At 41.5% G+C, this 15920-nt stretch overlaps 1 protein-coding gene across 1 annotated transcript; it reads right to left on the reverse strand.

Annotated features, from left to right (window-relative positions):
• Positions 1-11293: 11293 nt before the first annotated feature.
• On the reverse strand, positions 11294-12447 carry LOC147850220 (uncharacterized). Its single transcript, XM_087336114.1, has one exon. It carries the CDS (start codon positions 12285-12287, stop codon positions 11544-11546), a length of 744 nt encoding a protein of 247 aa, XP_087192240.1. The 5' UTR covers positions 12288-12447; the 3' UTR covers positions 11294-11543.
• Positions 12448-15920: the final 3473 nt, after the last annotated feature.

Genomic DNA, 15920 nt, shown 5'->3' on the forward strand with positions numbered 1-15920 from the left:
AATTCTGAAAACATTTAGATTAATAGTATTATAGAAGTATTTGAGAAATATCATTAACTTGTCTTGTGGTTGGGGGGAGTGGAAAGTGATTATTGGATGGTGATTACACACTTCAAAGCTTCCTTGGCCAACTAGGGGCTATATGTCTTAGCCCGACTAGAAATAAGGAAAGAGGGGGAAACGGCAACATCACATAAATGTGAATAACTACATAAAAAAACATAGATATGATAATAAAAAGGGAATAGCCAAAATGGTAAGGCTATAGGCTATGTAGAAAGGGGTGTAAAGTCAAGTATGGTCACTAGTAACTACATAAAGGAATTATCCATTTACATGTTTTATGGAAAAAGTCTAGGTAAGCATTAAATGTAATTGATGGCACCTCTATCAATATAACAAGGGGAGTGGAGGTTTCATTTTGGCGTTTGAGGGTTTTACTAGCTCAAGAGGTCATCCATTTTCTAAATTTAGGGTTTTTTCTTTTTCTTTTTCTTCTTTTTTGATCTACTTGGAGTTTTAGGGTTTGGGAGTGACTGAGAGTGGAGTTGGACCACCTCTCCTTCTTCTCTTATTGTTTTGGGGTTTCTTCTCTGCTACCGAGCCACCACAACGTGTGGGCGTGTTCGAGGAAGGAAGCTCAAAGTGACACAAGGACATTATATCAACATAGGGCAACATTGTCATTGATCATAAATGAGGCCTCTTCGATGCCACAAAGTTTGGGTTATCACTGGAAGCTTCATTGATGTCATTTGTTAACTTCACTTGTAGTCACCTTGGTGACCCTATTGTAACCATTGTTACCATCATTTGTGGGATTTTCTTGTTAATCATTTTGTGTTTTGGTCGTTGTAGTGAGTGATTGATTGAGTAAGAGAGTGTACTGTGAGTCCAGTGAGCCCTTGAGTCTATCGAGCCCTTTCTAATGAGCCTCAAGATTAGCAAGTCGTCAAGTCTAATGAGCCCCCAACTCAAATTGAACCATTGATCCTAACAATGCTATCTCACAGGGAATCTACATGAGACGGCTCACGATAGGGTTTTAAGTCTTACCTCATATCATCACACCCTTCCTAGTTCAAGTGGTTCTTCTCGAGTAGCATATCGCACGGTGTTTACGTGACAACGGTCCCTACATGTAATTGTCCAAGGCAAAATACAATTATAAACAACCGTAATTCTATAACTGAAAGTTGGTTGGTTGGTTTTTAAGATACTTCATTAGTATTAAGAAATGCCCTAAGCTTGTAAATGAAGATACGTGCATACATGTAATTACCACCATTTTTAACCGAGGTTAAGTTCTAATTGTCAACTTAAATAAATATTTTGGTGTACATTAAAACCATTCCAGTGTGTTATCCAAAGAACCTCTTAGATTATGCACAATCTCTCCCCAAATCCTATTATTGTTTCTACAAGCATTTCTTTATATTTTAGAATATCATCAAAGCACCAAGCCTTCCAAACGTACCAAATGAGAATAATACTTCCTAATTGCCATCTTTCAATTTTCCTAGTCTCTATTTGTGGATTTAGGGATATATTTTATTTTTGCACCGCCATGTCTCGCAGAAATATTTAGTATTTGGAATGGTCACACATATCACATTGTGATATATAAATAGCGTTAGTAAAAGAACATTGTTGTAGTGGATGAAGGTATACCCATAAACATCACATGGGCATTATCATCATGTGAACGCACTGTTATTTGGTATAGGAGGCTAGATAGCCCTATAAATGCTTATGTCAATATGATTCTTGTTTAGCACATGATGGATTCTAGTTGTAGGCTACATTGGTCTAATATTAAACTAGTGTTGGGGCACCAATAAGCTTAACCAAGGTATATGGCTTGAGTTGAGATTGATGCACATGTATACTTCATTATGCTTCTTTAGTTTGCCTCATGTTTTGTATTCAGACGGCTTCATCCTATGAAGAGTGTGAAAAGTGGTATATAAATTTTCTATTATCGTGCCACTCATCTAATATATTGATGGAACACACTTGTTTTTCGTATTTCTAAATATTATTGTCCCATGATCCGTCCTCTATAACAATATGCCCAATGTGACCGAATGACAATAAGGTAATGAGAATATACTTATATACATGCATATATCATGGACATGACATGCTGTGAAGTTTTTGCATGTGTTTCGAAATGTATTTTGTATAAACATAAAAAATATAGGTGAATGGCCACATGCATACATGGTGCTATAGACATGAAAAAACCAAGATGGCCTACATGAAAATTCCAACTTAATCTAAAATAATAGTATTCTATTACAAATTTATGAATATAATATTATGCTTTTGATTGATATTTATGCATTTACTATGTTGAATAGGTTCTCCTCTATTCTGATGGCTTAAGCAACCACTCATTGATACTCAATGGTGTTTGTTCTGTGCATAAACATAATGGATCATTGTAAAGAATCAAGAGATGGATTCTTGTGAAGCGGAATAGGTGTGAACTGTGTGTGTATGTGTGTATGAGAGAGAGAGAGAGAGAGAGAGAGAGAGAGAGAGAGAGTATACGCAAGGTTAAGTATACTAGCAAAGGAGAAAGACCCAACATTATACAAGGTGGGAGGAGGGTGCTTTATGTAGTCACCCTCTCTCTTCATTAACTACAAGCCTCATGGAGCATGGGGAATGTGAAAGCTCATAAGTTATGTGTCATAGAATATGATTCTATGACTCATACTAAATGCTAGAATACAAAGTGGTGACATAATGGTGACTCTTGACCGTTGGAGTGTCTCTTCACTCTCAAGGTGAGTTCACACACTAGACCAAGTTGAGCTTGATTCTCAACACGCCCCCTCAAGCTCAAGTCGGGTCGGTTTCAGACGGTATTCGAAATCCGCTTCAATTCACGTTCGGGAGTCCGCGTCAACTCGCTTTATGCGGAGTTGCGGAATCCGTGCTCCAGCTTGCATTGTGCGTAGTTACGAAGTCTGTGCTTCGGCTTGTGTCTTTCTTCGCGGTTTTGCGCGGTAGATCGGCTCTTTGTTGCTACGGTGTGTGGTTGCGGAATCTACGCGTTATTGCGTAGTGTCTTCAGTACTCCCCCTCAAGCTTGGCAGATCAGGGATCGTCAATCCGAGATCGGTCATGAATTGCCATAGCTTGTCGGCTCCTAAGGCTTTAGTGAAGATGTCGGCCGTTTGAAGATTGGTGCTTATGTGTTGTAGGTCGACATCGCCAGCCAGAACGCGCTCTCAGATGAAGTGATAGTGCACTTTGATGTGCTTTGTCTGTGCGTGGAACACCGGGTTCCAAGCCAGATAGATACTGCTCATGTTGTCGCAGTAAAGGGAAGTCGGATCCTTGATGGGTACGCCCAGATCTTTCAAAATCCTCTTGAGCCATACGGCTTCACACGCAGCTATGGCTGCGCCCCTGTATTCCGCCTCCGTACTCGAAAGAGCGACGGTAGGCTACTTCTTGCTACTCCAGGATATTGCTCCGCTGCCGAGGGAGAAAACAAATCCGGAGGTTGATCTTCTATCAACTTGTAGCCGGCCCAATCGGCGTCTATGAACCCCTTGAGTCGTATTGGCATCGCGGTCTTGTAGAGGATGCCGCAATCCATTGTGCCGCTTACGTATCGTAGAACTCGCTTAGCGCAATCCAAGTGAGTATCATGCGGTGTTTGCATGAATTGGCTAAGGAGACCGACCGAATAACTGAGATCGGGTCGTGTGATCGTGAGGTAGATGAGACTCCCGATGAGTTGCCGATACTGAGTCGGCTCACACGCTTTGGTGCCGGAGTTTGCATCTAGTTTGAGATTACGATCGAGCGGGGTTGCCACGGATTTGCACTCCGCCATCCCGAACTTGTATAACAAGTTGAGGATGTAGTGTCGTTGAGAGATCATGATTCCGGTTGGAGTCCGAATTACCTCGATGCCGAGGAAGTAGTGGAGCTCCTTCATGTCCGTCATCTCGAACTTGTCGGAAAGGAGGGATTTGACCTTAGTGATTTCGACGAGATGCTCACCTCCAATGACTAGGTCATCCACATATAAGATGATGATGATCGGACTTGCGGAATCGCTTCGTATGTAGAGGGAGTTATCCGATTTTGACATACGGAAGCCGATTTGATGAAGATATTGCGTTATCTTCGAATGCCAAGCACGCGGTGCTTGCTTGAGGCCGTCGAGTGGCTTCTTGAGTCGGCATACGACTTTTGGATGAGTGCTCGAGTTAAAGCCAGGTGGTTGGATCATGTACACCTCCTCTTCTAATTCGCCTTGTAGAAAGGCGTTCTTGACGTCCATTTGATGGAGGTGCCACCCTTTCGCCGCGGCATTCGCAATTACGGTCCGTACTGTCGTCATCTTTGCCACCAGAGCAAAGGTCTCTTCGTAGTCGACGCCATGCGTCTGAGCGTATCCTTTCGCTACGAGTCGAGCTTTGTAGCGGTTTACGGAGCCATCGGCATTATACTTCACCTTGTAGATCCATCTGCATCCGATCGCCTTTTTGTGTGGTGAGGTGGGAACGAGATCCCACGTCTCGTTCTTCCGTAGTGCCTGCATCTCCGCGTTCATTGCTTCGATCCATCGCAGGTCCTTCGCGGCTTCCGAAAAGGTTTCCGGCTCCCGTATTGTCGCTACCTTCATCATAAAGGCGTAATGGTACGCCATGTAATCGTTGTAGCCGAATCGGCTTACGAGGTTCTTTTCACGAGTGGATCGGCAGAGCTTTTTATTTGCAGAGATGAGGGCTTTCTTGGCTCCGATTGGTACCTCGAAACCGCCAAACTCACTGTCGAGTGAGTGAGTCGATTCATCGTCGTCGAAGCGATCGTCTTCATATTCCGCCATTTTCGCCTTGCCTTTGTCCATCTTCGGGCTAGGCCGTGATGTGCTTTGATCGCTCAAAGGCTCTTGTGGTCCGCTCAGTCGGGTCGTGATCAGACTTTCTTCGAACATGCGCGTAAGATGATCTTCATCCTCTATCTCTTGTTCGATGGATTCCGGGTCGAGCGGAGTCGGAGGCGAAGTTGTCTCTGGTGCGTACTAGGATGCGGACATGTCCAAGACGACGTCTCGACTTACCCGAGATTTTTGAGTTGAGGGGTTATAGCACTTGTACCCCTTTTGCTCCAGTGAGTATCCTACGAGGATACATTTCTCCGACTTCGGGTCGAGCTTTTGACGCTTCTCGTCGGGGATGTGCACGTACGCAATGGAGCCGAATATCTAAACATGTGATAGGTTCGACTTCTTTCCAAAGAATATTTCGTGCGGAGTGACCTCGTGCATGCCAGATGTTGTGCACTGGTTCATTAGGTAGACGGCCGTATTTGCCGCTTCGGCCCAATATGATTTGGGCATATGCTTCTCGTTCATCATGGCCCGCGCTACTTCGAGGATGTGCCGATTTTTGCGCTCGGCTACTCCGTTTTGTTGCGGAGTGTGTCGGCAAGTGAATTCTCGCCGAATTCCTTCCTTTCGGAGATACTCCGTGAAATCATCCGAGAAGTACTCCTTGCCGCCATCCGATCGAAGGCATCATACATGTCAGCCCGTGGCTTTCTCGACTTCATTTTTGAACTTTTGGAAGTGTTCAAACACTTCGCTCTTTTGCCGCATCGGATAGATTCAAGTGTGCCTAGAAAAGTCGTCGATGAAGAGCACGTAATATTGGCATCCGCTGAATGTCGTCGTTTGGGCCGGACCCCATACATCGGAATGAATTACGTCGAGTACGCCTTTGCTCACATTCTACTCCTTCGGGAATGGGTGTCGGTGTTGCTTGCCGAATTGGCACGCTTCGCATACACCTTCAATCTCCTTCTCTTTGAATGTCGGGAGTCCGATAACGACTCCTTTCGATCTCATTGCTTTGAGTTTGTTGAGATTGATGTGGCTGATTTGCTTATGCCATAGCTCTATGTCGGAGTCGGCTTTCGTGCTTTTCGCGAACATGGCGGATTTCATCTCGTGCGAATCGAGAATGAACATCCAGCCCTCTCTTCTTCCACGTGCGATGATTCGGCCTTCTTTTTCGATGAAGCACCCTTCTTGGTCGAATCGTACTTGCATCCCTTGCTCAACCATTTGGCCGACCGAGACCAAATTCTTTGTGATGGTGGGAACATGCAAGACATTTTTAATGTATGTTTGCTTACCTCTTTCGCCGAACGGAACATTGCCAATGTGCCGAATCGGGTGCGTAGTGTCATCTCCGATTTCGACATAACCGGGTCGCTCCGGCTCTCGAAGTTCGAGAAACCATTCTTTATGGGATGTCATATGGTTTGAGGCTCCGGAGTCTACAAACCATACGTCCTCCGAATTGAGGGCACTAGTTGAGGTAGAGGCCGACATAGAGTTTACTCTATGTTTCATCATGAACATTCCGCCACGGTCAGAGTTCCATGCATACCTTCCGCCACAATCTTCGTAGTCGGAGTTGTTCCCGTACATTCCGCTATACTCTTTGTAGTCGGAATTGTGTGCGTAATTCGTGAGTTGTTGGCTTGTGGAAGCCGATTCACGCATCTTCTTTCGGCACTCTTCTTCGTGGTGGCCGAGCTTTCCGCAATATCCGCATTCGGTTGCGTTTTGACGGCTAGGGCCGGATTGGAAGCTCCCCCTTCTTGCGAAGGTTCCTCGTTGGCCTCCGTTTTGCGGCCGAAATTGGGAGTTGTTGTCGTAGGTCGAACCTCGTCCGCCTTGTGCTTGGCCAAATTGGCCTCTCGCTCGTCCGCGTCCTCTGCCTCCATTAGAGTGCGTGTAGAGCATGTGGCCTTCCGACTCATTGCTCCTTGTACGCACATGGTTTTCTTCGACCAATAGCATTGATTGGAGCTCGAAGAAGGAGGGAGATTTCTCCCGTGCTAGAACGGCGGTTCGCATCGCGTCGAACCGTGGTGCGAGGCCGCCGAGGCATATTTGCACCATCTCATCATCATCTATACTTACGCTTATTGAGCCGAGCGAGTCGCAAAGCTCCTTGATCTTCAAGGTGTATGTCGTGATGGACATGTCCCTTTGTTGAATGGTGTTCAACTCTTGGCGGAGTTGAAGCTCCCTCGCGGTCGTGTTGGCGGCGAAAATCTTTCGTAGATTTTCCCACGCTTCCTTCGGCGTCTTGGCTTCTCGAATGTAACCGAGCATGTGGTCGTGAACACATGTCGCCAAACAATACATCACGTGGCTTGCGGCTTGCTCCCATGTCGCGTATGCGGGAGCCGCTTCGGCGGGTCGGTCTTCATGCACTCCTTTGATGTAGCTCCAATAGCCTTGTCCGACAAGGTATTGGTGCATCTTGTACTCCCATGATGCGAAGTTGTTTCGATCCAACTTCTCGGTAGGGAGAGCGCTCCCCATTTGAGTATTCATTATATCGATTTTTCTTCTTCTTCTTCTTCTTCTTCTCTCTTCGAATGCGAGCTATGTAGCGAAGCTACGATAGCTATGAGCCGGTTGTTGGTCGTCAGCATAGAGCAAAACACACGATCACGATGAGGCGAATGGGCTAGATCGAGCTACCAAATCGCTCTGATACCATGTAAAGAATCAAGAGATGGATTCTTGTGAAGCGGAATAGGTGTAAACTGTGTGTGTATGTGTGTATAAGAGAGAGAGAGAGAGACAGACAGAGTATACGCAAGGTTAAGTATATTAGCAAAGGAGAAAGACTCAACATTATACAAGGTGGGAGGAGGGTGCTTTATGTAGTCACCCTCTCTCTTCATTAACTACAAGCCTCATGGAGAATGGGGAATGTGAAAGCTCATAAGTTATGTGTCATAGAATATGATTCTATGACTCATACTAAATGCTAGAATACAAAGTGGTGACATAATGGTGACTCTTGACCGTTGGAGTGTCTCTTCACTCTCAAGGTGAGTTCACACACTAGACCAAGTTGAGCTTGATTCTCAACAATCATGATATAGGTTTTCTTTTGTTTTAAACAATGTTGTCTTCCTCTTGCACATTGTCATGTAGATACTTCTTCTGGCGTTGTCATCAAACATGTCTAGTGTGGTTCTTTGTTTTTCCGTTGATGGTGAACTTTCTCCTCAACTTGACAACATGCATTAAGTTTCTTCACATGGCGCTTCATCATCATGGCTTTCCATGTCTAGCAAATCCATATGACTACATGAATTTTTGTTCGGATACTCAAATAGTGGATGTTCAATACTAATATTAACCTAAGACTCTCTTATCTTCTTCCTAGCCCTATAGCTTGGAATGTATTTTAGATGAGTTTGCGCATTCCTTGATAGACATTTTGGATGTTACCTTGAGACCAAGTCATCCATACCATGTGCCTTGACATACTATAGGACGCTAAATGAAGGTGCTCCACACGAATACAACATATTGTGTGCGGATTCACCATTTAAACCATCAACCACCATTTCAAACATGAGTTAGCCATGCATGCACACCTAGGTCCTTAAGAATAACATGTTAGAAAGCCACAAGGTGAAGCTTTAATAGACTCAATAATGAAAGTGTTGTTAGTAGTTTGAGAAATATCACTACCAATACATACAACAATTTCTCTCTCTAGACCTAGTTGAGATAGTTATTATAGCATAGGCTCACTAATAAAAAATTTGGTCCAATTTTACCAACACATTTTAATGCTCAACATGAGTACCATGGCAATATCATATTATTCCACTCAATATGATGATAATTGTGATAAGAGTATCTCATACAATTTCTATTACCAAACATAATTATATGACGAGTGAACTATTATGAGTACAGTTATCGGTATAAATTTATCATTGTAATTTGTGAAGTGTGTTGTGTGTCCTACCATGGTTTATGGTTGCCATACTTTCCAAAAGATTCGAACATTGTTTTTTTTTTCAAAACAAGATTCGAATATTGTTGCCTTTTTGAATCTTGATGAGTTCTCATTTTTAATATCAGCCCTATAATATAAATCATTATTGGGCAAATCAACCATTATGAATCTTTGTAGGGCCAATTTGCTTATAAAACTAATTAAGATATGAATTTCTACATATGAAAAGGACACATTCACCAATTATTTTTACTTTAAAGTATCATCCATTTAAATTTTGGACTTGTAAAACATGGGTAGTACTAAAGGATGCATGCTCTTGCTGTACCCATGAATAAAAGGTGTCCTAGGGTGAGCTAATAATAGATTGGAATAGACATATAAAGAGCAAAATTATGAACATGTAACCTCTTACAAAGTCAAAGCTAATTAATGGCTTTGTTAGTTTGTGTCATGATAAACATGGTGTTCAAGAAGGTTCTCACATCCTCACAAAGGATATTATTTATCATCTTTAACTAGGGTAGGGTAGAAAAATGATATTTTGAAATCCATATGAGACGAATTGCCTTGGAAAACACATTTCCTCCTTTATACATCCAATTCTAGGGGACAAAGGTAAAGGATTGTGATTCTTCATCTTGTGCTTTGCGCATCTTCCATCGTATTACTCATCTTTTAAAAGAAACAATATGTTCACGTTTGATAGGGTAGAAACTAACTAATGCGTGAATAAATGTGGAGAACATACCAAAAGTTATGTTACATGTCAAAAGAAGCCCCTCAATATCAAATTTATACATACACCCATATTTTAGATCATTTCTCTAACTTTGTAACATCAAGGGTAACTAAGCCCTTCACAAATTCTGGATGAGCATTAAGATTAATGTTAAACTTTAAGAAAGCCATGGGATAGCAGAACAAAATTCAAAAAGCATTGGCTTGTGCATGAACTTGAAAACCATTGCTATTCACAAAACTAGCTAGGATTTTGACATTTATCAAGATTACCTTGCAATGTCTCTCTAGGTCTTTAAGTTCTTCCACTTGTCTATGACTAATATACTATAAAGGAAGCCTTGGCTAGCCTCCGTGGAATGATAAATAATTCTTTTGCCAACAATACGAAAGTCAAGTTATATTCATTTTGTACATTTATGCTCATGTGTCAATGATATCATCTTGTATCTTGATGAGTGTGATCCAATATATGAGTCCCCTCAAAATAGGCAATCAATTATTCACCAATTTGGGATAAGCATGGGCGAAAAATCGAATCCAACTCTTTTGGAGTAAGCCAATCACACATGTCCATCACAAGGTTGTGAAATGATCAATCTTGAGAAATTAAGTGTAAAATCCACCTTTATCTAGAGCACACTTTAGGAAATGATCACTAATGACAGTATGTTAAAATATGGATCTAAAGTCCAACAACAAAATGTAGGGCGAGTAATATAGTCGTATACTATGAGGTTATGTACCTCAAGTCCTTAAACTCATCATTGTTGTTCATCTAATATTCCCCGAGATTATTCCCAAATAACGATGCAATCAATGTGAGAACCTCTTGTGAAGACATTTTTGACATAGCATATTGGTCCCTAAGCCCTTAGTTCTCAAAATATGCGCATTTTAAAAAGGCATGTTATTTTGCTATACATTAAGGCTTTCTTGCAACATGGACAAATTGTATGTTTCAATGTATATTGCATTTTTGAACAACACCCACCTCGAGCCCGTGTGAACTTAATTAAAGCCATTGGTTTCTATGGAGTCACAATTGATTCAAACCAAACTATTGAATTATGAGGCTAGCACAATGAAACCCAAGGAAGTCGGTCCAAAGTATAACTTTCACACCATAAGCCCCAACTTTTAGGGCTTATTGAATCTTTATTTTATGTGTGAAAAGAGGGAATATCGCCCAAACTCACAGGAAACTAACCAAAGTACTAATTGTGCGCCATTAAGAAGGATCTTCTGCAACACTTTTCAAGTTCTAAACATCAAAACAATGTCTAAGACTTGAATGCATTTATTCCCCCTTTTTCAATGCCTTGGTTGATATTATATATGATCTTTACTCCTAAACTATTAACAAATGTGTTTTTCTGACAAGTTTCGAAAAGATCTTAATGTAAACTAATCACATTACCATACCAAATTCATGAAGAAACCTCTTCATCAATGAGAAAATGTTCCTTTTGTCAACTTGACAAGACAAACTTAAGATGTGTATCATTTCGATCTCTTGGCCAAGGTTAGATTTGGCACAAGCTATCCTATGTCACAACATGAGAGATCGGTCTTTAAGAGATCGCGTTTCTAAGATAATTCAATGTTCAAACATAGTTAAGGTTAAAATCGTGTGTTTTAACCCGACCATAAAACTTAAATGAGATAACCTAAAGAGTCCAAGGAAGAGTTGAGTGAGTGTCTCTCAACATCCCTCGCGCAGACACAAACACATATATGAAAATGTTACATTTTTACTAACCATGTTCATCCTCTTCCAATGATCACTTGGATCAATTTCATACAAAGCCCAAAATGAACCATGTTTTCTCATGTCAAGCTTTGGATACAAAAAGGAATTAACAACTAGTCGTGGATTAAGAGAGGTAATTCGTTTGGTTTTGGTTTTGGTTTTGTGTTTTTTTTTTCTTTGTACAATATACACCCACTACCTACTACAACTACAACAACTACTAACTCCTCCTCCTAGGCATGGCACCAAAAGCTTGGAAAACCTATCGAACCATGGAAGTTGGATGAGAACCAAAATATGAGCTCCTCGGAGAGCTCTCTCTCCCTATGCCGAAGATATTGCTCTGCATTCTCCTCCTCTACTTCTCGACGACCAAGACCAAGACCACGACCGATCGACATTCTACACAAAGGGCAAGTCGTATGGTCGTGGTCTAGCCACCTAGAGAGGCATACTTTATGGAAAACATGATTGCACCTAGGGAGGATGTGGATCTCCTCACCTTCTTGGAACTCCGACAAGCACACCGAGCAGTCGCGGCCGCACAAGTCCGGCACGCGTACTCCTCCTTCTCCTCCTCCGGCCGTGCCTGTGCCCGTGCCCGCGCCAATGTCCGAACCCGGCCTGATGTGGTCCGGGTCGCTCGGGTCGTACACGAAGAGAGGGAGGGACCGGCGGAGCTCATCATCATCGTAGGGGTATGTCTCGAGGACTTCTTGGCGATGAGGAGGAGGAAATGGATCCATCATGGTGGTGGTGGTGGTGGTTTCTGTATTTGATTCATTGAAATCTGTCACATTCATGGCGGGATGGGGAGGCGGCCCCCCGAGAGCTGCGAGCCGAAGCAATCTCTGGAACATGTCCGAGAGGAGATGATAGGAAGCTCGGTGGATCGTGGCTATGGAGAGCACCATGTTGATGAGGAGCATAGGAAGGAGCCCCACACACATTATGTTGGACAGTATTTGGAACCCCATTTTTCTCAATGGATCTCCTGCTCTCTCTCTCCCTCTCCTTCCCTCTCTCTCCCTCTCTCTCCTTCTCTCAGCTTGTCACTGATAACCACCACAAAACCAAAACAAGAATCTGTTTCTGTTTTTTGTTTTTGTTTTTTTTTTTTTTGCCACAAAAAAAATAAATAAAAATAAAAATCTGTGTATCTTTTTGTTTTATTATTATTTTTAACTTAAAAAGAAAAATTATGTCAAATCTGCAAAAAGAAGATTATCCCACGAGAACTAGATTAAAGTAATGGGATTGCGGAAGTGCTTAGCGTCTGCGATTAGGCACGAGACCGTTAGCAGCAAAGAATTAGGATGTGATGTGGGATCTACTGGACAAGATTTAAAGGAAGTGATTTGGATGGCATGATTTAAGCCTGATCTAGCAGTGATCGAACAGATCCAAAAACCGGAACAAAAGTGGTGAATGGCATGTGATTGATAAGTTTCGCGGACTGGCCTAAAAGAAGGAAAGTAAGATCCGGATCGAGGGAGTGATTAGCATGTGATTAACAAGCTTAATGACGGGATTTAAGATTAAATTTGATCGAAACGGGGAAAAGTAGATTGAGGATGCGATTAGAAATCTAAAGGACGGAACTGAAAACTGGATTTGAACGATTAGGATTGATGCAGCGGAGCGAAGTGGATTGAGGGGGAGTTGATTAGCAAGCTTAATTAGTAGGCGGATTAAGACGTCGGGATTAAGGTGACGAGCATGAATGGATTAAAGCGATTATCAGCATGAGATGATTAAGCAGCTAGAAAACGGAGATTAAAAAGCATGATTAGGAGAGCATATTTACCTCGACAGCCTCGATTAGAGTCTCCAAATTCCTCTCTCTCCCATCGCCACGAAACACAGGCCCTTTAATTTAAAGGTTTAATAAATATTATATAATTGATTTAATTCATTCACATTTCCTTTTTTCCCCATTATTTTCTTCTGTTTATTTTTTTATTCGCCATTTTTTATTTTTTTCTCTTGAAATTAAAGAAGACGAAGAAGAAAAAAGACAGAATGGAGGAATAATAAGGCACGAATTGCATGTGATTCTCACCCAATCACCTCTCGCCACGCGTCAAGATCACTCCACGTGGCAGATCCTGATTGCATGGCCTCCACGTGAGTGAGGGCAGCCCAATTCTCCAAGTCACGTCTTTTCGGCCGGCCAATCGGCCAATCGGCCAATCCAATCCTTCCGTTCTATGAAGCTTGTCCGCCCGCCCGCCCGCCCACATGGCCTAACCAACCCCCCTTTTCCCATTACACTGTAGGACCAAGGTCCAAGACAAAGACTAAGACCTAGACCAGGCCTTGGCACGTCGAGAATGAATGGGCTTCAATGTCCAAGTAAAACAAATCCCGCACACTAGTACCCCGAGTGAAGAAAGCTCATCATTTTCTCTCTATTTGCCCCTTGTCCCCCACGGGTACCCTCCATAGAACTCTAGCTAGACTAGATGTTGGATTGTGCCCGACCATTAACCAACCTCCCCCCCCCCCCCCCAAAAAAAGAAAAAGATCAAGAAGTCTATCGTATTTGGCAACTCCTCGAAGAGATAAATCCGCACAATTCGATTATAGATATTTAAAATATCAGGATTACCTCAATGCATGCGTATGTATAACGCTATCGTCCTACTCCTGTTGTTCAAATCGATAAGCTTGACAACCTTTATTTTATACAGAAAAAAACAACTTCCATGTTTTCCACCAATCTGCAACTAGTAAGAGTAAGCTCATTGTTGACACGTTGCCATTTTACTAAGTTTACCATCGAGTCGTTCAAATCACTACATTCTTCCTTCTTCAATTGCTAGTAAGCTAAATTTTCTTCACTACGTCATCGATAGCCTCCTATTGTTAGGGTCATCATCGATGTGCTTTGTTCCTAGCAATCGCGAGCAATATCGTGATACCACTATAACCATTTTCATTGTACCATATAAAAATTTCATATTACTAAAAACACCCTTAATTTGTAGTGATGATCTTTTACCTTTCTTTCTAGGGAGGAAGTTTCTGTTGCTAGTAAAAATTTGAATGCATCTCTACCGTATCTTTCATCTTTAACAACCTCTAATGTATTGCTACCAACTATTAGTCCTATTCAGTTTTAAATTATTACCTTTACCCATATTCGTACAAGCGACTAGATATAGAGCCTTTTCTTGATCTAATACAAGTCCTTTATATCATCAATGTTTGTTAGGGACACAATAAAAAGGTAAACTAGCTCCAGTGTCACCAACTCATTACTATTGAATGGTGTTTACATAGCAATTTTCTCCCCTCTTGAGTCCCCACTCCCCTTCCCTTGCTTTTGTTACTTGTCTATGCTACATTACTCACACGTCTTTTGTTCACACAATAATTAGTTACCAAATAAAATCATAATGGCATTTTCTGTCACTTTCAAATCACTCCCATACCGAGTAAGGTAAACGTGTCACATAAAAAAAGTTATTGCAAAAAGAAAATTTGAAACAAGTTATATACAATGTTAAATGTAGAAAATACCACAAAGAAAGCATGATCCTTCAAACACAAAATTTTGATTTGATAAAATGAGGCAATGTCATTGTTGTCAAATTGCTCTCAATGTCACAATAGTCACGTTGCATCATACAAGTAATGTGCCAAAGCAAGTTAGGCGTTGCTAAAATACAATTATTACCGAAATCTACATATATATTACTCTTGTATTCATTCATGATAGTAGAAATATACAATATTATCATTTGTTGTCTAACACCCTTTTATGTACTTTCATGCACGTATATATATATATCTACTTCCAATATTTCTGAATCTATATGATTCTATCCCTCTTCCAAATTCCTTTACATACATGTGAGAAAATAGGATAACAATCGTAGTGTGTGGAGCTCTAGGAATCTATTGAAACATGTATATATGCATCTACAACCTAAAAGGCATTTAACCTCCTTTGATCAAATACCCATATTTTTCCATACATTCAATCATTTGTGAGACTTTCAGCAATAGAAAGACTAAATGTCATGCTTATTATGTTTGTAGAATATTCGTGCTATCAGCATGGAACACGACACAACTTGTGCACAAAAGTAAATGGGTTCACTGTGCTTTTCATTTGTTAGAAATGAGTTTTTCCTTAAGATCTTAAAGGAATGGATGGAGGGTAACTGATGTTGGCTCTTGATAAACTTGTCAATGACCTCATACTAATTGGAAACCTAGGCTCCTTCTCCTATGCAATCACCATAGGCTCAAGACTCAAGAATCCGAGGACAACATGTGAAGAAGAGCAAGTTCTCAATACCTTGGATATATGTTAGTGTAAGAAAGTTGTTTGCCCTAGATTTTGTGATGAAGCTTCATTTCTAACAACCAAGTTATAATTGCTTGCATAATGAAGAGTTTGTGAGCGAAGGAGTGCACCATCATCACATTAGCACACACGTAGAGCAAAACATGAGAGTTGTTTGCCCCATCTTTTGTGATGAGGCTTCTTATATTAGTGTTAAATTATAATGGTATGCGTAATGAAGATGCAACAAATTGGTTGGACAATCACCACATTAACGCATGATTAGAGCAAATATCAAGCATTTGTGGAGTCC

This window comes from Azolla caroliniana, unplaced genomic scaffold (assembly GCF_043228905.1).
Source record: "Azolla caroliniana isolate FFs.n. ecotype wild unplaced genomic scaffold, voAzoCaro1.0.p SCAF_21, whole genome shotgun sequence".
In the NCBI taxonomy this organism is placed as follows: Eukaryota; Viridiplantae; Streptophyta; class Polypodiopsida; order Salviniales; family Salviniaceae; genus Azolla; species Azolla caroliniana.